Source organism: Acanthochromis polyacanthus, chromosome 8 (genome assembly GCF_021347895.1).
Source record: "Acanthochromis polyacanthus isolate Apoly-LR-REF ecotype Palm Island chromosome 8, KAUST_Apoly_ChrSc, whole genome shotgun sequence".
NCBI classification, from domain to species: Eukaryota; Metazoa; Chordata; class Actinopteri; family Pomacentridae; genus Acanthochromis; species Acanthochromis polyacanthus.
This window is the reverse complement of record NC_067120.1, coordinates 34,415,065-34,437,898: the sequence shown is the minus strand read 5'-3', so window position 1 is coordinate 34,437,898 and position 22,834 is coordinate 34,415,065. Positions and strand designations below refer to the sequence as shown.

Sequence of the window (22,834 nt, the reverse complement as noted above, 5' to 3'; positions counted from 1 at the left end):
ATCAGCAAAGCGTAAAGCACAATAAGTGTTCATGTGTCAGCAGACAAAGGCTCGTTTTCTTATTAAATCTTTATAGTAGCGCCTTTGTTCTCTGAATCACAGCAGCAATCACGAGTCCAGCTTCATCCACATAAAGAGAAACATGTATAGAGTTACACTACCATTCAAAAGTTTGGGGTCACTCAGACAATTTCATGCTTTTCATGAAAACTTACACTTTTATTCATTTGCTAACATGACTGCACAAGGGTTTTCTAACCATCAGTTTGCCTCTATAAACCACAGATTTTTCACACATCAAATCTATAAAGATGTTTCACTGCACTCAATGTATCTTCCAACAACTTGCTGCTCTGTTTCCCAGCCATGCTGCATTCATTTTATTGCTTAAGTACGGTTCATTCTGCACTCTCTAATTTATTTCCACATTTGTCACCTCACAGCTTAGGCACCAATACCTGCAATTTAGCCGAATAGTCCCTTAATTTTTGTTACGTGAATGTCGGTCACATGAGTCACTCGTGGTTCTCGGTTGCACTGAGGAGCACTGAATTTTTAGCTGTTTTTTAAACAGGATTTGGTGTCATTTTTTAGATAAAACATATAGAATGAAGTAATTTGCATGAAATAACACATTTTCAAGCTAGATTTGGTTTATATGAACCATCTGACAGTTGGAAATCCAATCATTCTTTGTGTTTTTACAGTTTCTGCCTCTGATAAATTGTGTAATTTTGATGTTTCATTAAAAAATAAAATGCCTCTCACACTTGTCAATGGGTTGTGCGGTTCAGAAAGTCAACATATGATGGAAATCCTTAGTTTTCCTTTAAAACAAACATCGGCAGCAGGTGAAGGTAACTGAACAGCAGGTGTGCTAGTTAATGGAATCAATTAAGCTAATGTCACAGGAGACATGTCAATACACTGCACAGTCAGATTCATACAAACAACTTAAAAGCTTTTGGAGTGGCATTTTTTTCCCTTTTGTTTTTGTGCTGCTTCAAACTTTCTTCAACGCCTGATAATTGATTTTGCACAAGTTGATCATTTGAACGACCTAAATCCAGTTATACATACATCACATGCATTCTTTAAGGAAAAGGAAAGGAGTGGCGAGACATTGGATTAATTGAACATTTATTGATATAAAACCATGTGAGAAGTTTAGAGCGGGGGGGAAAATCTTATTTAATGGAGTTGTTAATAATTCAGACATCTGAAAGTAAGTGTGGCTGCTTTTTCAAAGCTGCATGAAGACTGAAAATCTGAATCTGTGCTGTATTTTAAAAGCTTATTACATTCCCCACTGTGTGAAATCTTAATTTTAAATGTAACTTAAGAGTTCACACAAAAGCAGTGGATTAGAAAGTGAAGAATTTCTGTCTCAAATGTAGTGAAGTTGAAGTATAAAGTAGCAGAAAGTGGAAATGCTCAAGTACCTCAAAATTATTTTTCAGTAGAGTTTTTGAGTAAATGTTCTTAACAACTTCCCAACACCACCGTCTTTTGTGTGCTGTTATGTTTATGAAAGTCAGACTTAAATTCAGCTCTTTATATTTTCACAGGATTCATTATTATTCATATACGATCACGTGTCTAATTAACTTCTAAATTCAAAAACCTGCCAGTGGTTTTGAAGGGTATGTCATCTAAAAGGAAATAAGTAACGAAAACAAAACAGAAACATCTTTGGATTTTCATCCTTCCAATGCTCCTTGAACTGCTCATCTGTGACATACTGTTCCGTCAGAAAAATTAACTAAATCTAAGCTCAAAATTGTGATATTTCATCAAAATTACATTACTCTGCATGTGTTATTTAGAAACTAGCTTGTTAATATACACCAGTTCTGTAAAAAACAAAAGATTCTGTGCATGACGGCACAACCAAGGACTTCAGCTGAACTGCAGGCAGTGTAAATGCAGACAGGTACAGATGGTCCTCGGTTTATGACGTCCTCAATTTATGGTGTTTTGTTGTTACATTGGAACTGGCTATGTGGAACTAGCTGGTGAGTGGTGCTATAAGAGGAAGGCTTTGTTTTCATTCGTCGGTTGTACATCACATTGGATTGTGTTTGATTGTCCTAAATTATGATTTTACCACTGTGGTATACACACAGCACAGTGGGATTTACGTTGCACCGTAGGAACGGAATTCTGATGTATAGAGACAAATTAGAGCGATTGAAAGCAAAATAAGCCATACTTGAACAATAAAATAAATGCAGTATTGTTCAGAAATGGTATACAGTGGAAAAAATTGTTCAAGATACATTCAGCAGGGTGAAACATCTTCATAGAATTTATGTGCAGAGTACTGTGAAAACGTCAAATTTGTAGAGGTTGTAAAAATGTAAAGTTTGAAAAGCAGTGAAACAAATTAAAATTCTATGTAGTAAAATATCTACAGAATGTAGAGACAACATTTTTTTAATTGGTTGTATGACTAATAGCACTATCACTTTATTCAACTGCATAAAAGAGATTTTTATTAATCCCTTAACTTCTGTAAATGGTTGTATTGTTTCTTCAGAGGTGTAGGACTTTATGTTGCAGTGAAAAATGAGCCCATAAGGAGTAAAAATTAGCCAGAAAGTACTTGGGGCTCAGAGAGTTTAACACTTTGAAATGTAAAATTCAAATAAAACGGCCCAAGTTGACACTAAGACGGTATTTTCTGTCATGGTTTATATGGTGAAGTTGCTTATATATGTGGAAAACACATTCACAGAAATCTTGTGTACAAACATGCATTCATTTAAATGATGTTCGCTCAAGTCAAAAATAATTTCTACGTAAAGTTATCATTACAAAGTTAAAAGCAGCGCTTGTCTTCAATCAGATTAGTATGAGGTCATGCCACGAGTCCACGCCGTGTGTCAGCGATCCATAGGACTGCTCAGCAACATGTCCCAACATGTTCTTTCTGCAGCTGTCAAACTGTACCACAAACCAACTACATCCAATTACCAGAGAAACGCCTCCCGTCCTCGTCTCCTCAGGCTTTCATCCCCAAATCTCAAACGCTGGCACCTCTCCAGCTACTTTCATTTATCCAACAAAATCAATTCCTTCCTTTCATCTTCTTTTATATACTGCACTCCACGCATACATGCAAGCACACTTTCTCCTCCGCTACTTGAGCTCTAAAAATATCTACTCCCTCAATGAAAACAATGACTAAGTGATAATAATCAACCCCCTTTTCCAGTGTTTGCAAGGTTGATGAGAAACCTCCCTATTCTGTGAGGCTGAAGTAAACACAACACTGTCAATGCTTGATTGTAATCTGAGCCAATGAGGTCAGAGGGATGGAACAGTTGGCCAATAAGTAATTAGAAAAAGTTCAGGGTCAAGGTTTTTTTGTGCAGCCAATCCAGAGCTGTCTGATTGTACTGTGCAGACTGTCCAGCGTGTAGCAAATGTTGAATAAAAGAACTTAGCGACGCAGGATGTTTTTCGTCCAAAGCGCCGGTCCCATCCGACTGCTAAGTGGCTGAAGTTCTGGCTTCAGCCCAGGGAGTCGCCATTATTGCTGGACGTTGGCGTAATGAAGTGCTCGGTATGTCGAGTGACCTTGGGAATCCTCATTTCACCCCATTTCGCTGATTACTCCCAACATAGACTCTGCTGTCCTGTTGTTCTACTGTTCCTTCGTCAATAAATTCTGACGTCCACCCGCCCACTGTAACATCTTTAAATTGAGTCCAGGACAGAGGCGGAGCCAAAAGGTGGCCACGGCAACTATCGACTAAAGTCTGGACGCCCCACAAAACCAATACTGAACCCCATGAGAGGCACATACTCATAAAACTGGAGCTACATCCAGGAACTACTGTTTTCCAGCAGACATCTTTTGTGGAACCAGTTCACTACGATCATAGTTCCTCTACAGATGCACTTTAACAATGACAAGGACTTCAGTGACGCTTAATGACACAACCGACCCCCCATTCAACCACAAACAACCACGTAGTTTGCACCAATCACAAAATGTTCACACTGATACAGTATTCCAATGCATCTGTTTTGTTTTTTATGTAAATACAGAATCTGCACATTTGTATTAGTTAAAATAAGAAAGATTTGTCTGTAGAATTAGTTACAGATCTTGTACAGACTCCTAAAAAAACTTTAAGTGCACTACAGTTTTCAAATCACTCTTGTGTACATGCTAACTGAGTAGCTCTGCAGTGCACCAAGAAAAAAATAATAATTTATGCATCGAAACTGTTCCTTGGTCAAAAAACTTTTGCAAAACTGTGCTTGAAATGTAGTGTTAGAAGGTAGGGTGTACAGTGGGCCCACAAGCTACAAAAGACAGAGAAAACCTTTATTCTCTACATACACAACAGAAAATGTATTGTGGACTAGCTGTAGTATATGTTTGTTCCTTCAGGGGGAGCCTCTAAATGTTTAATAAGAGTAGCGACCAGAGGAGGTGGTCACTCAGACTACGGGGGGTTCATGCATTGTGGGAGCACAGCTAGCAACCGGCACCATGACAAAAACTTCTGTGACACGTAATGACCTTCATCCAGAGCTTTTATGTTTAAAACAAGCAGGGATTCACTAAGAAGCAATTTTTATTTCTCAGTGGAACATGTAAGAGCTGCCTCAAGCCTTTAGAACGGACATAATACCTTGTTCAATGGCTAAACTGGAATATCATCAAAGGAAAAATGTCCACTGTGCTCAATTTGTTATCAAATACTTTATGATTGTATGATAATGCTGCCATTACTAATTAGGAAAATCATTCAAAATTTGCATCCTTAACATCCTGCCATAAATTTTGCTCTGCCTTTATAACACTTGTGGGATTGTGGATGTACACAAAAGATTACAATCAGGTTAAAGCCAATACTTATCAATTAAAAAATATCTTGATTGACCCTGATCCCAATCTTTGAGACATCAAGAATCAAAAAAGCATAACTTCAGCAACTGTTGCAGGTTCTGAATCACTTGACAGTTACGACATTGCAGTTTTGCTGCCATAAACAAATGTTCTTGACCAAAGACAAAGGACTATTTGGCCAACAATGATTGGCAGAAGAAAAAGTTTGTCCACTCCAATGTGAGTAATGATCTCAGTCTGGCCAGCCCTGCAAAAACTGCCACTTTTTAAGGTTCGAACTTATCAAACAAATGTGCATCAGTCCATTACAATACTGGTTATGTGATGGTGATATCATTCACGTTACTCACCAGGCAGTCTGTTCATGTTGACTCCCTGTGCAGACAGGCCGATGCCCATGTACCTGCACACAACAAGAGAAGGAAAATGTGGTTGATTTTACAGGCAGCCCATCAAAACATTCAGATCAGCTTCTTCTGACTGTGTTTCATTAGATTTGCTTTGAAAAACATTCAGGTAAAGCTCATATTTTGATGAGTGTCAAGCAGAGGTAACTTTGATTATACTGTCTTTGATATTCTTTCTTATCTCCACTGTGTGGGCTCGTCAACTGCCTCAGAGGAAGACTTCAAAAGTGGGCAAAAGTACGTCAGCTCTGGGGTCAGTGGTGACATCTTAAGTCCTTCACACGAGGATAAACTGTTGGCCTGCATCATTTTCGTGTCAGGAAGCTTACGAAAGACCGGCCCAAAAAAATAAACCTTTTTTGCTCAGTTGAACAAGTCATCAATATTGTCAGCTGAATGCGTCTGGCTGAGCTCGCTCTGGCACATGCTGAGGTCATCAGATTAATCCCAGCAATAAATATCTGGTCTGAGCCGCCTCATGTTTGGCCTCATTCATAAGTTTCCTGCTTCTCGCTCAATGACATCAGCGGGACGGGAAGATGTTTGGAGGAAGTTGCACAAAAACAATGATGCAGAGGAACAGTAAGAAGGCAACATCATGTTTCTGGCAGTTTTATTATGCAGTATTAAACCAAGGACTGAGAGGTCGTAGTAGAGGTTAAATGATGTGATTGACACTGTTCCAAAGTTTGGGGTCACCCAGACAATTTCATGTTATCATGAAAACTCACACTTTTCATGTGCTAACATAACTGCACAAAGGTTTTCCAATCCTCAATGAGCCTTTCAACACCATTAGCTAACACAATGTAGCATTAGAACACAGGAGTGATGGTTGCTGGAAATGTTCTTCTGTACCCCTATGGAGATATTCCATTAAAATCAGCTGCTCCCAGCCATTTAACACATTAACAATGTCTAGAATGGATTTCTGATTCATTCAATGTCATCTTCACTGAAAAAAATGCTTTTCTTTCAAAAATAAGGACATTTCGAAGTGTAGATGGGCAGATACAACTATTGATTATTACCATTCAAGGAAAACAAAAGCAGGCATTTGAAATAATTATATATTTGCAGCAAAAGTTAAAATCTTGGTGTCAAAATTATGCCAAACACAAACTCCAACACAATATTTGCTGTTATGTTTAAATACAAGACCTTTTCAACATTTATCCTTTAGTGATGATTAGCTCTTAATAGTGACGTCAGAACTACAATCATTCATGATTTTTTCAACAACCATCTTAAAGTTTCATTTTTCACAGTTTTTGTCTTTGACAAATGGAATATTTTTGGTGATTTTTAAAAGTAATAAATGCCTCTTACAACTATCGATGGGTTTGGGGGTGCAGAAGGTTAATATATGGTGGCAATCCTTTCTTTTGATTTTACTGGCAAAAGCTAATTTACAAGAAGAATAAAGAGAAACAAAGAAATTGGACTGAATTTCGGGAGGTCCAAATCCACATTAGAAATGGTTCAGAATACATGAAAATTAGCGTTTTGTTTTGAAAATCTTCTTGTATAATAACATTTTTTTAAAAGTAGATCCAGTATTTTTTGACTTTGACCCAACACAGTATTTCTCTTCCTCTGCTGCTTCAATTTTGACAAATGCATTACTGAATGTAGCATTTCCACTCTTTCAGGATTTAAAAAAAAAACCAAACAAACATCAGAAGCAAGTGAAAGTGACTGAACAGTAGGTGTGCTGGTTAATGGCATCAATTAAGCTAATGTCACAGGCAACTTGTCAATACACTGCACACTCCGATTCATACAAACAACTTAAAAGCTTGTAGAATGCTGCTCAGACAAGGATTATATCTGCTCAAAGTGCCAGTGCTTTTTGTATACTGTCCAAAAAGAAATGACTTTATATGTGTTGTCTCGGGGGCTGCACAGTGGGTGGGGTAGTGGTTAGCACTTTTGCCTTGCAGCAAGAAGATCCCCGGTTCAAATCCCGGAGTGGGCCTGGGATCTTTCTGCACGTGATGTGAGTGTGAGTGTGATTGTCTGTATATGTAGCCCTATGACAGACTGGTGACCTGTCCAGGGTGTCCCCTGCCTTCACACGAGTCAGCTGGGATAGGCTCCAGCCCCCCCACGACCCTAGTGAGGATAAAGCGGTGTATCGAGAATGGATGGATGGATGTATGTGCTGTCTCTACATATCTTTCAGGTGTGAAGTTTGGCTTTTCTGCAGTAGTAGATAAAAGATGTGTAACCAATAAGACAGCACTAAGGGCAGGAAATTGCTTGAAACTACAGATACAAAGAGATGGCTGCTGTAGAGTCAAAGTACGTCTTTCTGAAATGAATGAATTTTAATGAAAAATCAGTACTTCTGATTGGAAAAATGTAGAATATAATCTATAATCGCTTCTCTATACTTCATTGTGGAAGCAGCTGTGGACACCACGGACGCAGAGTTGTTTTTATAGTACGTGGGTCCTTGATTTACGTCAAGAGTTCCGCTCCTATCGCCCGACGTAAGCTGGAATTCTAGTGAAAACGTAAACAAAGCCGTTTGGTGCATCACAACATCGATCAGCTCTTCGGAAAGCCATGAACACCAATGACTTTCATGCATGTATGAGTCATTTTGCACAAAGATAACAGAATATGTTGCACTGTTTTTACAACTTGATCTACCTGATCATGCTTGGGAGCCATAATGAAGGGAAAAAAGTTAGCAAATGTAGCGCAATCCAAGGTGGCGTACCACCAGAGAATGTAAATGAAGCTGTGTTATAGCACCGCATGACGACGTGTTCATCCGCTCCGCTCGCCAACTAGTTCCATGTAACCAGTTCCAACATAGCGAAGACATGCTGTAGGTCGAGGACATCGTAAACCGAGGACCCCTTGTACTGTTCTAGTCTGGTAAGAAAAATCCTCTTCTCGTTATAAGTAGCAGTACATCTAGAAGTATTCCACACACATACTATTGCTGAGCATAAGCACTACTGGCCTTGTAGTGTATTTGCTACACCAATTCTGTACTGACGCTAGGGCTGCACAATTAATCGAATTTTGATCGTGATCACGATTTTGGCTGCCACAATTAAATTAACCTGATCATTGGCGATATCTACATTTAAAATGCGGGCTCTGGTGCATATCTTATCAAGCGCCTTGTCAACCAGTCGTCAGCCAACCACCAGGAGGCGAACACATGGTTAAGGCTTCATTAAGCTGCCTAAATAACAAGCGAGTGCACCCTGCAGCGGCAACCTCAAATCACTCAGTGGACTGGGCTGATGAGAGAGAGTCATGTCAAGAGAAGAAAGTACAGCAGCAATTGGAGATGAGGAGCATCATGGTGAGGAGCTAGTGCCTCCAAACGGATCAGCATCCATCGTCTGGACTTGTCGGATTCAGGGCAAGTGACGTTAAACAAGAACAAGTCACATGTAAAGAGTGTAGCAGAGTTGTGTCTGCCCCGCACAGTAACACAACTAATCTGTTTAACCATCTGAAAAAACATCACAAACGCAAATACGAGGAATGCATGAAGGCTAAAGCTAACACTGATTCACAAAATCCCCGGCCGTGTCCAGCGGCAACCCAGACAACCATTACAGTGACCCTGCATCGGGCAACACCGTATCCAGGTACCTCCCAAAGACACACAGAGATAACGGCCGCAATATCGTTTTATTTGGCCAAAGACATGTGTCCAATAAATACAGTGAGCAACGAGGGCTTCAAAAAAATAGTGAAAACACAGGACAATAAATATGTGATCCCCTCGCGCAATTATTTCTCCAAAGTGCAATTGTTTCCATTGAGTTGCACTTTGTGATTGCACTCTGAATAGCACTTTTTTTCAGTTAGCACTTGGTAAATTTTAAATTCTTGGGCAAATTTTATTTTACTATTATTTATCATTTATTCTTATTTAAAGTTTAATTTTGTAATGAAAACGCTTCATATATTGTTTGCTTAAAAGTAGTGCAATAAAAATACAGATATTTTCTGTAACATGATGAACAACCGTGACTAATAATTGTGATTACAATATTAATCAAAATAATCGTGATTATCATTTTGGCCATAATCGTGCAGCCCTAACTGACGCCCACAGACTTGAGATCAGTTTTATTAATGAAATGAGGCTTTTTGTTGCAAACCATATCACAATATGTGTATGCGAATCTGTTCTTGAAGGAAATCTTTGGAAGATCTCGTATGTCTGTTTTGTTTTCGACTTTCCAGAGTACATGAACTTTTAAGGGTTTGCTACACCTGTTGAGGCCCTTCCTTCACTTGTAATTTATATTCAAATAGACAGAATAAAATTTACATCACACTGACCCTTGTGTACTGGAAAAACAATGTTGTGTTGTTGTACTTATCACCAAAGGTATTGGAGCTCATCATGATGGAGACACGAGTGTCAGCATCAGTTCGACTACAATCGATAGCTGTTGAAAGGGCTGACCAAAGAACAAAAATGTCTCTTAAAATCACTAGGTTTCATTGTCTGGAGTGCACAAATGCATATATAAAACTTTGGCAATGTATCAAACAGTCACAGAAATATTCCAGCCTCTACCAAAGTTATGGACAAACCGAATGACAGATTGACACTCCCATCTAAAGCTAGACAAGAGAAAGCAACCTGAAAGGCAAAAAGACCTCTAAAAGACTGCTTCACAATCATTGTTTCTTTGAAATCAAACCAATGAAATTTTCTGCTCTCCTAAATTTAGAGACATACTGGAAGCTCCGTGCTAAATGTCTGACTGTTCAACCTAACATTCACTCAAAGCTCCTACCACTGTGACCAATATGCACAAAGTGAAAACTCACACACTTTCAGAAGCACATTTTTTTCCCATTGACAGTTCAACAAGAACAGTATTTTGAATTGAGCTACTAAACATGAAGAAAGCATATGCATTAAATAATGATTTTTCACTTAAATTTTCATGTTTAGCTCAAATTATACTCATTTTCCCAAAACTTTTGTATATGCAGAACATGCTTGGTGTTTATTTTGGTCTACTTTTCACAAAAATAGCCCCAATATTCTTATATAATGTGTTTTCCTATCTATTCAATACACAGATTGTTTTTTAGTAAAGTGTGTCGAGCATACATTTACCATCACCATGTCTACACACCCACAAAAAAATCCTATATTTATGATATAAAACAAACACAGTGAGCATACAGAAGGTTGAAAATGGTGTTCGGAAGGAAAACATTACCATAAGGGATTATCTACTGGGAATTGGTGCTAGCGTTAGCATGCTAAATCAACTAGTTTGTACTACATCGACATCATGAAATTAACTTTACAGTTAACTTGAAATCAAAGGACAGACTCAAACCATCAGGGTTTTTGCAACATAAAAGGAATGTTTAGTGACACCCAAAGAGTTTTTTAACAAGCACCAATGGAAAATCTATAGCATCAAAATGACAAGAATAGGAATTACTTTTCTGATTTTGTCCATTTTGTCAATTGGGGTTCTATTTACTCAAGAGTTACAGACATTTTGTTCATCAAATGTTCAGAAATAAGAGAAAAACGCTCTGATTTCTGTCAAATAAACCATATGTGGAGTGATCAGGCTTACTGCCACGTGTCGTCACCATCCCGAATGAAATTTTGATCCAGGACATCCCTGCTGATAACTCAAATCATCAGATTGTAGTCTGTAGCTCTCTGAATTCCAAAATATGCACATTCACATTTCATCTAGACTGGAAGGCTTTCCCTCCCTGCTGTTTGAGCGACTGTGAGGCTTTAGCGCTTGGAATGGTTTTGTTTGGTTTCTGGGAGTCACTATCACATTCGCGTTTATTTTAGTTTTCGTTTTACAGCCCAGATTCAGCGCTGTAACTTGTATATACAGTACACGCACAGCACATGTTATTACAGTGGAATGTCATGGCACGACTCATGCAGTAACTCCTGACCCACGGCCTCCGACAGCCCTGCAAGAATGAAAGGAATGAATGGTATAGCTCTTGCGATAAACTGCATTTAATGTCATGTTGCAACTTTAACACGGTCTAGGCATGTTGTTGCTGCTGTCTGGCGTTTCTCAGCCGTTCAAGAAGTCGAGCAGCTCGGCTCATCTGGGTGATAGCAGCTGAACACATCACTAATGTCTTTTAAACGCCACACTTTTGTTCACCGAGCTGCTCAACTGGAACCAGGGGAGCGTTAGCAGTAATATTATGAAACCTGAGAATGCAATTGGTGAGACAGAGGAAAGTTTCAGCAGTGATCAGGTCGAAACGATTGTGGAGTCACGACAACTGATCCACAACCGCATCAATCTCAGGAGATGCTTTAGCTAGCGGGCTGAAATGTGTCTTACTTATGCTGTAATTCAAAAATTAAGACCTGTAGTCGTTCATTTCTCCATAGACTTTGACTTTTCTCATGTACAGGTTGATTCGTCTGGACAGCAGTGTGCAATAGGAGCTATTCTGGCTGCCATCTTGAGCAAAACAGTACCTGGATTGGTTTAATTTTGAAGAGGACACCGCATAAACTAAATATTTATGCATCTCCCTCTAGTCAACATATCAGTACAAGATAAATCAGTGACAGCTGTGAATAAGCAAGCCTACTGCACCACTACCTGCAGAGTTAAGCTGCTAAAATCTGCCAACAAATACAGTTTTTTCTGATCACTTTCCAGCGCTACAATGAGCCTGCGTTACTTTATTCGACATAAATCTATGCATTTTCCTGGTATTTCTGACAATTTAATGAACTGAAGTGTGCACTGTTCTCGATTAAATGAGACCTCAATTTACTAAACTGGTAATAAAATGTGAACTTCTTGTTTTATTCTCAGTACTTCCTTAAAAAATATACTTCTTTCCTTACTACATTAAGGAAATGTGTCAAGCTGATCCAGGTGTGTGTCATTTCTTTGCATTTATCTGTTATTTCTGACAAAATATGCATTATTCTCGATTAAATGAAACTCCGGTTAACTAAAGTGGTTAAAAAATATCGATTTTCTCTTTTAATTTGCAATATTTCCTTATAAAATGTTCTTGTTTCTTTATTACATTCAGAAAATTTGTGTAACTGACCCAGGTGTGTGTCATTTCTTTACATTTTGTGTTATTTCTAAAAGTGTGCATTATTCTTGATTAAATGAAACCCCAATTAACTAAACTGGTTAAAGAACTTTGCACTTCTTGTTATATTCTCAGTACTTCCTTCAAAAATATACTTCTTTCCTTACTACATTAAGGACATGTGTGAAATTGACCCAGGTGTGTGTCAGTTCTTTACCTTTTACTGATATTTATGAGTATGTAATGAACAAATGTGTGCACTGTTCTTGAATAAAATGAAACCCCAATTAACTAAACTGGTTAGAAGATACAGATTTTCTGTTTTTATTCTCAATACTTCCTTAAAGAACATTCCTATTTCCTTATTAAATTAAGGAAATGCGTCAAGCTGACCCAGGTGTGCATTATTTCTTTACATATTGTTATTTCTGACCATTTAATGAACAAAAGTGTGTGTTATTCTCAATTTAATGGCACCACAATTAACTAAACTGGTTAAAAAATATAGATTTTCTCTTTTAATTCTCAATCCTTCCTTAAAAAAAATCATCTTTCCTTCTTATATTAAGAAAATGCGTGAAGCTGTCCCAGGTGTGTGTCATTTCTTTGCATTTTCCTGTTATTTAGGACAATTTATGAACCAAAGTGTGCATTATTCATGATTAAATGAAACCCCATTAACTAAATTGGTGAAAAAAATGATGATTTTCTCTTTTAATTTGTGATGCTTCTTTAAAAAAATGTTCTTTCTTTATGACAGTAAGGAAATGTGTCAAGTTGACTGAGGTGTGTGTGTCTTTTTTTTTTTCATTTTTGTTATTTCTGGCCATGTAATGAACAAAAATATACATTATTCTAGATTGTATGAAACCCCAATCAAATAAAATGGTTAAAAAAATGAGTTTCTCTTTTAATTCTCAATACTTCCTTAAAAAAATGTTTTTACTTTTTTATTACATTGACGAAATGTGTCAAGCTGACCCAGGTGTGTATCATTTCTTTGCACTTTCCTGTTATTTCTGACCATTTCACGAACAAAAATGTGCATTATTCTCAATTAAACTGATCAAAAAAAATGTTGAATTTCTCTTGTAATTCTCAATAATTCCTTAAAAAATACTTTTCTTTCTTATTACATTAAGGAGATTTGCCACGCTGACCCAGGTGTGTGTTATCCACTAAATAATCAAGTCCCATAGCGGCCGATGAGGAGCCAGATGTAATAACTGGGTCAAATGTCACATTAAGATAATTCTGGTGCAGCTCAGAGGAAGCGTTTGATTTTTCAGCTACGTCGAGTCTCAACAGTCAGGCTTTGCCCCCCGGATCTGATGAGGCAGGAATTATTGCTAAAGCTGCCATTTTTGGGTGGTAGCATCCCTTATTTTCACCGACACAGCAGACGAACAAAAGTTTAAATGTCTGCTACTAATGATGCAGCTCTCTGTTTCTTGGCTCTGAAACATTTGTAGTAAGACATATTCGAAGGCACTGCTGTGTTTGGCAACAAACTCGCACCGGTGACATGAAGATTGCAGTTTTATTGCGGACTCAGGATGAGGAAAATATTGCTGAAGCAAGTTAACAAATGCGCAAACCACTGCAGTGACCCAGGAAGGTCTGACCTCACCTGAATCACAAGAAACAAAGAGGAGCAAAGACAGAGCGCTCACACCAAGACACATTACGGTGGAAAATACAACCGCAGAACAGCAGAATTATTGCTGACAATGACACAAGTTAAAGTAGGCCATCCAGATTAATCACTACAATGATGTAATGCCTGCTACATTTAATTACAAATCTATCAATAATCATATAACTTTGATGTGTGATGTTAACTGATGGATGTAACACTACACTGTTGAACATTGAAGCCATTTGCTGTCAACATATCAACATAATAATCAAGGTGATTTGGAAAACATGATAACTTTTAGCATGCAATGTTTTAGCCTGTCCAAACGATGACATACAGCATGAGTTTAAGGAATGATAAAACTTGGCATGTCTCAGGTGTTTATCAAATTTTGTTTATGCATTTGTATGTTAAATGTGATCCTAATATTTAGATAAGGGACATTTTTTTATTCTTGCTATCACTTAGCATGTTAAATATCGCCCCAATATTGAGCTTAGTGACATTTTTCATTATCATTAACATTTAGCATGTTAAATAGCATCTTAATAGTTAGCTTGGTGACATCTTTTATTCTTGCTAACATTTAGCATGCTAAATATCATCCTAATATTTGGCTTGATGACATTTTTTTTATTCTAGCTCACATTTAGTATGTAAAATACCATCTTAAAATTTAACTTTGTGACATTTTGCCTTTACCGTGAGAAAATAATGTTTACCTCTGCAACATGTTCCATTCTCGCTAACATTTTGCATTTGAGGTTGACATCCAAATGCTGAGCATTTACATAATTTTTGATTCTCGTTTACATTTAGCTTGGCAACTTTTATCATACAATGTGTAGCCTGTCCATACGATGATATATAGCAGAGTCTAAGGAATGATAACATTCGGCATGTCAAATGTTTGGCAAATTAGCTTTTTTTTTTTATTTAGCATTTTAACTTCACGTCCATTAAACATGTTAGCATTAAAACATTTACCACATCAACATTTTTTATTCTTGCTAAAACTGAGCATGTTCAATATCATCCCAGTGTTGAGCATTTTAACATTTTTTAGTCTTGCTAACATTTATCATTTTAAGATATGATTATTTTTCATTGTCACTAACAATAACATGTTAAGCACCATCCTAATGTTTTCCATGTTGACATTGTGCATTCTTGCTGACATTCTAGCCAGTTAAATGCTTCCTCGTGTTTAGCTTGTTGACATTTCGTCTTCACAAACATTCACCTTGTCAACCTCATGTTTAACTTTGTGACATTTTTAATTAGCTAACATTTAGCATGTTAATGTCCAAATGCTAAGAGTCCTGACATTTCTCATTCTTGCTAACATTTATAACTTTAAGATATGGCTCAAATGCTTAGCGTGTAAACTATTTTTCATCCTCACTGACAATAACATGTCAAGCAACATTCTAATATTTTTTCTATGTTGACATTTTTCATTCTTGCTAACATTTTAGCATGTAACATCCTAATGTTTAGCTTCTTGACATTTTCACATTCACAAACGCTTACCATGTCAACCTCATGTTTAACTTTGTGACATTTTTAATTGGCTAACATTCAGCATGTTAACATCCAAATGCTAAGTGACCTGACATTTTTCATTCTTGCAAACATTCAGCATGTAAACACCATCCTACTGTTTATCTTGGTGGCATTTTTTATTTGTGCTGACATTTAGCATGTTAAGCTAATGTTGCACTTTGTGACACTGTTCATTCTAACATTTAGAACGTTAAGCTAACATCCAACTGCATCCAACGACTGTGTTGACAGTTTTCATTCTTTCTAACATGTAGCATGCTAGGTTTCGATGGTAGCCTAGCATCTTGACATCTTTCATACCAAAGGTTTAATTTCATGATAGTTTTTATTCTTGCTAAAAATTAGCATGGTATGTTACGAATCATAAAGCTTAGCATTCTAACATCTTTATTTTAGCGACTTAGTACATTGAGTCACAATCTTAAAATTTAGCTTCTTGACAATTTTTCTAATAGCTAACATTTAGCAAGTTAAGTTAGTTCCAAATGTTTAGAATGTTGACATTTTTCCGGCTGCACAGTGGAGTAGTGGTTAGCACTTTCGCCTTGCAGCAAGAAGGTCCCGGTTCAAATCACGGGGTAGGCCTGGGATTTTTCTGCATGGAGTTTGCATGTTCTCCCTGTGCATGCATGGGTTTTCTCCGGGTACTCCGGCTTCCTCCCACAGTCCAAAAATATGCTGAGGTTAATTGGTTACTCTAAATTGCCCGTAGGTGTGAATGTGAGTGTGATTGTTTGTCTGTATATGTAGCCCTGCGACAGACTGGCGACCTGTCCAGGGTGTCCTCTGCCTTCGCCTGAGTCAGCTGGGATAGGCTCCAGCACCACCCGCGACCCGAGTGAGGATAAAGTGGTGTATAGAGAATGGATGGACATTTTTCCTTCCCATTAACATATAGTATGTTAAGTTACCATCTTTATGCGTGAATGTGCTCCATTTTGCATCTTAGCTAACACAGTATTTACATTGAACCCAATATTGCAGCTCAAAGGTGCAATTCATATATTAATCTCGAAGCACAGCTGCGGTAGAAATAATTCAGGGATTCTGAATAGAAATCTTGAATTGATGAAAAGAAGCAAAGCGCTCATTAGCAAATATTAATATGGAAAACCATTGCCATTTCTACAGCCACCTTGCTAAATCTTTAGTTGTAGCACTAAAACGTATTAAACTTTACATAAATTATTGCTGATTTTAACGACTAGTTTTATGTCTAACAATAAACGTAGAAGTGTCCTCTTGGGAAGCAGGAGTCAGACTAGAAGTTGGTATGTAGGAGCTGTTGCATTACACTAGTTCTTGGCAGAACTGTCAGTTTGCACATTTAGCTCATAACTGCCCCAGAAATCAGCGTGTGGATGAGTTAAAATCCGCTGGACGAGAACTTTGCTCTCATGAGACTGGCTCCTTTGAAAATATTGTCAGAAAACAGCCAAAGCAGTGCAGTGATCCGCGGACCCAGCGTGAATCTGAGACTTCACAGTGTACATACATACAATAAAAGGAAAATACTGCAAGTTAATGCAGTTGTGTTTTTGTTTGGGCGCATTGAAAATGCTATGAGTAGCCCGGGGATAGAAAAAATTTCCATGGCAACACAAGACATGAGCACAAAAGCTTTGACGGAGTTGTATCTGCTTACCCGTCTCGACCTTTGCTGACAATCTTGACTTCAAAGTAGTAAATCCCACAGGCAGCAGGGATTGGGTGTGTGGCTCGCACTGATGCTGCGTCCTTGTGATTCTTTCCATGTCCTGCAAAAAAAAAGACAAAGTGTTCATGAACAATATGGTAACATAATGCTAGCTGTCCTCTAAGACCTCATTTGATATTTAAAATGATGATTTGTGCTTCTTAACTGATTTTCTACCAAAGTTGAGAGAAGCTGTTTAACCCTGAGAGTCTGAGTTGTCTAAATGTATGACAACACCAACTGGGTGTTTAGCATCTTCAGCTCGGTGGTGTGAATGAGCCTGACAGCAATGCAGCGAGTTTCTATGCTGCTTTTAACTTTCTGCTCTCTGAAAAAAGAAAAAACCCTCACATGTAGAAGTAGAAAATTGAAACATTCAGGGAGTACCAACTTCTATCATAATTTCCAAACAGTACAAATAAGTTCATGAGAAATCTAGACTTTTAAAACACATTTGAGTCAATAAAATTATGCATAAAACTGACATTATGTTGTCATTTTTGTAATTTAAATAGAAAAACAGATACAGGTTGGTGACATTTTTGATTTGGCATGTTAAATATCATCCTAGTATTTGGCTTGATGACATTTTTTTATTCTCGCTAACATTTAGTATGTTAAATACCATCTTAATATTTAGCTTGGTGACATTTTGCATTTAGCATGTGAACCTAATGTTTACCCCTAATGTTTACATGTTCCATTCTCACTAACATTTTGCATCTTAAGTGGACATCGAAATGCTTAGCATGTACATAACTTTTGACTCTTGCTAACATTTAGCTTGATAATTTTTAGCATACAACGTTTAGCCTGTCCAAAAGATGATGTCTAAGGAATGACAACACTTGGCAAATGCTTAGCCAATTATATTCTTGCTAACATGCTCGTAGTTAGTATTGGGGCAACTGTGGCTCAGGTGGTAGAGCGGGTCGTCCAATGATCGAAGGGTAGGCGGTTCGATTCCCGCTCTCGCTTAGTCATGTGCTATAACTTTACCCGCCTTGCCTCCAGTGCGGCTACTCACCCTGGTGTGTGGATGTGTTGGTGGTGTTTGGAGGGGCCGTATGCGTGGATTGGTTCTGCCCCAGGGCAGCTGTGGCTACAAATGTAGCTTATCACCACCAGAGTGAGAATGTGTGAGTGAATGAATAATGGATCCATTGTACGCGCTTTGAGTATGCCTGAATAGAAAAGCGCTATATAAATCTAATCCATTATTATTAATATGTTAAACATCTTGCTAACTTGGGGACATTTTTATTCTCGCTAACATTTAGCATTATAAGGTAACATCCAAATGTTTAGTATGTAGACAATTTTTCATTCTTGTTACCATTTAGCATGTTAGCATTCCAATGTTTACAACATTAAAATGTAGACTTTTTAAACATATTTGAGCCAATATCATGATGGATGAAGCTGACATTATTTTGTCATAATTGCATTTTAAATGAATAAACAGATACAGGGAAATAGTAAGTACATTTATCAGTGCAACCTGTCATATTTAAACCTATGACATCTAGAATCTGCAGCAAATTTAGTCCAAGAGCTGACTGTTTGATGCAAAAAGAAATCTCCAAGAACCCAAGCGTTCCACCACAAGTTCTGTTGGTATCAAAGTGCTGAGTCTTCAGTTGAAGAGAGATTGCACAAAATGTGACCTGCATGGGAGGAGTGCCAGGTAGAAGCCTTTGCTTTCCAAAAAGAACATTAGAGAAATTGTCAATGAACATGCAGGCAAAGCTGCGGACAGATGAGTCAAAGAGAGTTGTTTGGCCGCAGTAACAGTAGACATGTTTGACGCAGAGCAAACATGCAGTTTTTCTACAGGAAAACCTCATACCAACTGTGAAGCACACTGGTGAAAATGTTTGGTTTGGGGTTTTTTGCTGCTTCAGAGACGGACTCAACTAAGAATTCTGCATCATATCAAAGGCTGCTTGAAGATTCTGTGAGCCCATCTGTCTGACAGTAGAACTGAAACAGGATAATGATCCTCCAAGCAGCAAATCCACCAAGGAATGGCTCAGAAAGGGGAAATGGAGACCCGGATTTGTCGAACCTTGGATTTGAATCCTACTGAAAGATTGTGGAAGGATTTGAAATAGGGCAGCACGTGCAAGAAAGCCTTCAAACATCTTGCAGCTGAAGGAATTTTGCCAGGAGGAGTAGTCAGAAATTTCTACTAGCTGATGTCAGACTGATGGACAGTTATGCAAAATTGTTACAAGAAGGTATTTCTGAGCTTCCAACACAAGCTTCTGATTCAGGAGTGTAGTTACTTTCACCAGAAAGGAATACTACATGCATTGATAATTCAGTTGAAAAATTCATTGAAAAGGCACATTTTCATTGTAATGTTATTCAAGTATATCACCTTTATCTGCAGTCCGTTTTTGTTCTTCTACTTCCAATGCCGATACAGATTGCCAGTTATCAGGAAAGATTGCCAACTGATATTTTGAACCATTGTAGATTCAATGTTATACATTAACAGCACATTTTTTTAATCTGTCACTGTTCTATCACTTTTATTGCCCACTATGGCCCATATCTTAAAGCATTAGTTGTTGTTTTCCAGATACCATTTCAGTGTCAACTGTGGCTGTTTCCTATTTAAGCTGCTAGCACAACCAAGCCCATTAGCTGTTAGCATAACCTCAGCCACTAGTGTCGCTAACAAGTGAAGTCAATTCAGCCCCATAGCTGATAGTCTGATGCAAAAATAAGTCTCCAAAAGCATTAATTGCTTTTGTCTTCAGACACTGTTTCAAGGTAATCCGTGGCTGCTGTCAAGTTTTTGCATGTTTTGTCTGTACAAGTTAGTTATTTTTACTTTACGAAGATATTACAGTACTCTAGATAGCGTTAGCCACAGGCTAAGAGGCACAGCAAACCTCTTAGTGACAGCCTTAGATTAGCACCATCAGCAAAACAGATTCTGAAGTCAGTTCTGCCCAAGAGCTGACAGTTAAATGCAAAAGAAGTCTCCAAGACCTCAAAAGCATTATTTATTGTTGTTTTCAGATGCTGTTTCACGGTCACCTGTTTCTTAACTTAGCTGCTAGCATAACCAAGTTCTTTGGCCATTTGTATACCTTAGTTACTGTAAAGCAGCTACTTTTCTCATTTGTGGCGAGTGCTTTGCTTCTTAGAAAGTTTTGTAGCTTGTGTCTCCACCAGTTAGTTAATCTAACCTCTTATTAGGAGGATGTTACAGGTACCCCAGATAGTGTTAGCCTTAGTATAGCTTTAGCTTAGCACCACCAGCAAAATAAGTTGCTGTTGCTTTGATCCCAACAAATGAGTTTTTCGAGCGTTTTTAGTGTAATAGGTAAACTGGGCTTACTTGTGTAAGATTGCGGTGTGCCTCGCTCTACAAATGTGCTCATCTGTCTCTGTAAACAACAGCTCTCACCATTGGTTGGCTGTTTATTAAATAGTGATGTGGGCTGGTCATTGCTTGAGAACACAGAGCAAGACAAGACAGAGAGAGTCAGGGGTATAAGAGCCAAGATAGTGCTTTTAAATGACAAGAAAATGCAGAATATCTGCTCCGATAATTAGCCAAGTGGATATTCTCTCGATCCCTTGTTTGTTTATTTAAGTACGTCAAAAATAAAAGAAATGCATTCACATGACTGACAACAAATTCCAGTTCTCGGTTTGAAAACACACGCCCGCCACACACAGTGGTTGTGGTCACTTGGCAGTCATGTGACAGGTTATGTTGATTCAATTTTTTCATTCTATATTCCCTGAAGCTGTGATGAACAACTCTTTCTTTGTCATTTTTCTTTTTCTACCCAGACAGTCGCATCTCACTCCGACTCGATGATACCGAGACCCAGAGCACAATGAAAGCTAATGATCAGTGATCCACACTTTTGTTAAGGTGACTCTGCCACAATAGGATTATAAACGGCATTGATTTTTGTGTGCGTAAAAGGAAAAAGACTCACAGCTCTGTGGCGAAGATGTAAACAACAGGGTCATGGGGTTCATGTATTGTGTCTGGACCAATTAGATTCAAGCACAACAGTCATTACTGTCTGTCATTCTATATTCAGATGGCTGCTTATGCAATCCCCCGGGTCATGAGAGAGAGAGAGAGAGAGAGAGACTACCGTGTTCAGTAGTGCGTTGTATAATGGCAATCCGGCCTCGACACTAAGCATGTGTGTGTCTTTCTGTTACATGCTATCACACGATTGACGAGTTCACCTGTCGTGATACATAACAAGCCGCTGCGAGCCATGCATTAGCGTGTGTGTACGTATGAAATGTTGATAGGCTGTAACCTTAAACGAAGCAACCGGCTGTCAGCAGACACCTTGAGGCTGTTGCTGTGTTCATTTTTTTTTTTTTTTTGGTGAGAGCAGCCTGAGCACGGTAGCCTCAGTCGCTAATATGCAGCCAGCTGGGACATATAGTAACCATCAAACACGCTGCTGAAAGAAACTGAGCTCAGTGTTCTGCTCTATAATTAAATATGGCAGACTGCAATTTAAAATATTTATGCAACATTTATGCTAGCAGTGATTTCTTACTCCGTGAACTGCAGGCCCAGATGTTATGACTGATACTAAAACGCACCATATTAGGGTCTGCATTGCATTAATGATACATGAAATATACAAAAATGGCAGCTTAAGGAACTGCGGTTTATAGTAACATCCGATTCCGCTTCTGGTGTGAAGCCTTGTTGGTGTTTACATGCCTGTACATGTGTGTGTTTGTGTGTGATTGTCTGGTCCAATGGTTGCAGCAGCATTCATTGATCTATTTTTAGTCCTCAGTGAGCCAACAGGTCTTTTTACAACTGCATAAATGGGAAGGTGAAACGGCTGCACCTACTACCATCACCCTAGATGACAGGCCTGACATTAAATCCTGTCCTCGTATTCACGTGTAGCACCAAAATGATTATTAACCCTCGTGTCGTCCTGCAGGTCAATTTGACCCTTTTCAAAGTTTGAAAATGTGGGAAAAAAATAAATTTTTATGTCCACATTTTCAACATTTTTAGGAATTTTTTGAACATTTTTTGGTGGAAAAAAAAGAAATGTTAAAAAATATATTTCTTTAAGAACATTCACAAAAAATCAACCAAAATCCAGCGATTTTTTTTGTGAATTTTCTTAAAGAAAATATTAGAAGTTTTACTAATATACATGTAATCATGTCAGATATTTTCAAGATTTTTTCAGAAGATTTTAATCATTCTTGGAAAATATTTACAAGAAATTGCTTGTCAAATTTGGGGAATTCTTTTTAAATACAATTTTTAAGAAATAATTGGAATTTTCTTCCTGAAGGTTTTGCAAATTTTCAGAAATGTGGGGATTTTTTTGCAGAATTTTTGGCTTTTTTCAGACAAGAAAACAATATTTTTTGGTGTTGGTAAATGAAAACAACAGGAGGGTTGAATATTCTTATTGTCAGGCACAAAATTAAGCGTCTAACTGCCATTAACCCCCCATTAGCTACATTTAAATTTAAAAAAAGTCAGCATGTTGTTTCGCAGAATAACGAAGACAAACGGCAACAGCAGCACATTTCAGCTGTTGTGAGACATCAGATCTGTCCAG

The 22,834-nt window shown here is 38.0% G+C and overlaps 1 protein-coding gene across 1 annotated transcript in view; it reads right to left on the bottom strand.

The window, feature by feature from the left end:
* ranbp10 (RAN binding protein 10) overlaps positions 1-22,834 on the bottom strand; it is a 65,338-nt gene that overhangs the window by 26,356 nt on the left and 16,148 nt on the right. The window contains exons 2-3 of the mRNA XM_022204540.2: positions 17,187-17,298; positions 5,218-5,270 (exon numbers count right to left, since the gene is read on the bottom strand). Coding sequence (XP_022060232.1) covers positions 5,218-5,270; positions 17,187-17,298 — 165 coding nt within the window. The remainder of the gene's footprint in view (positions 1-5,217; positions 5,271-17,186; positions 17,299-22,834) is intronic.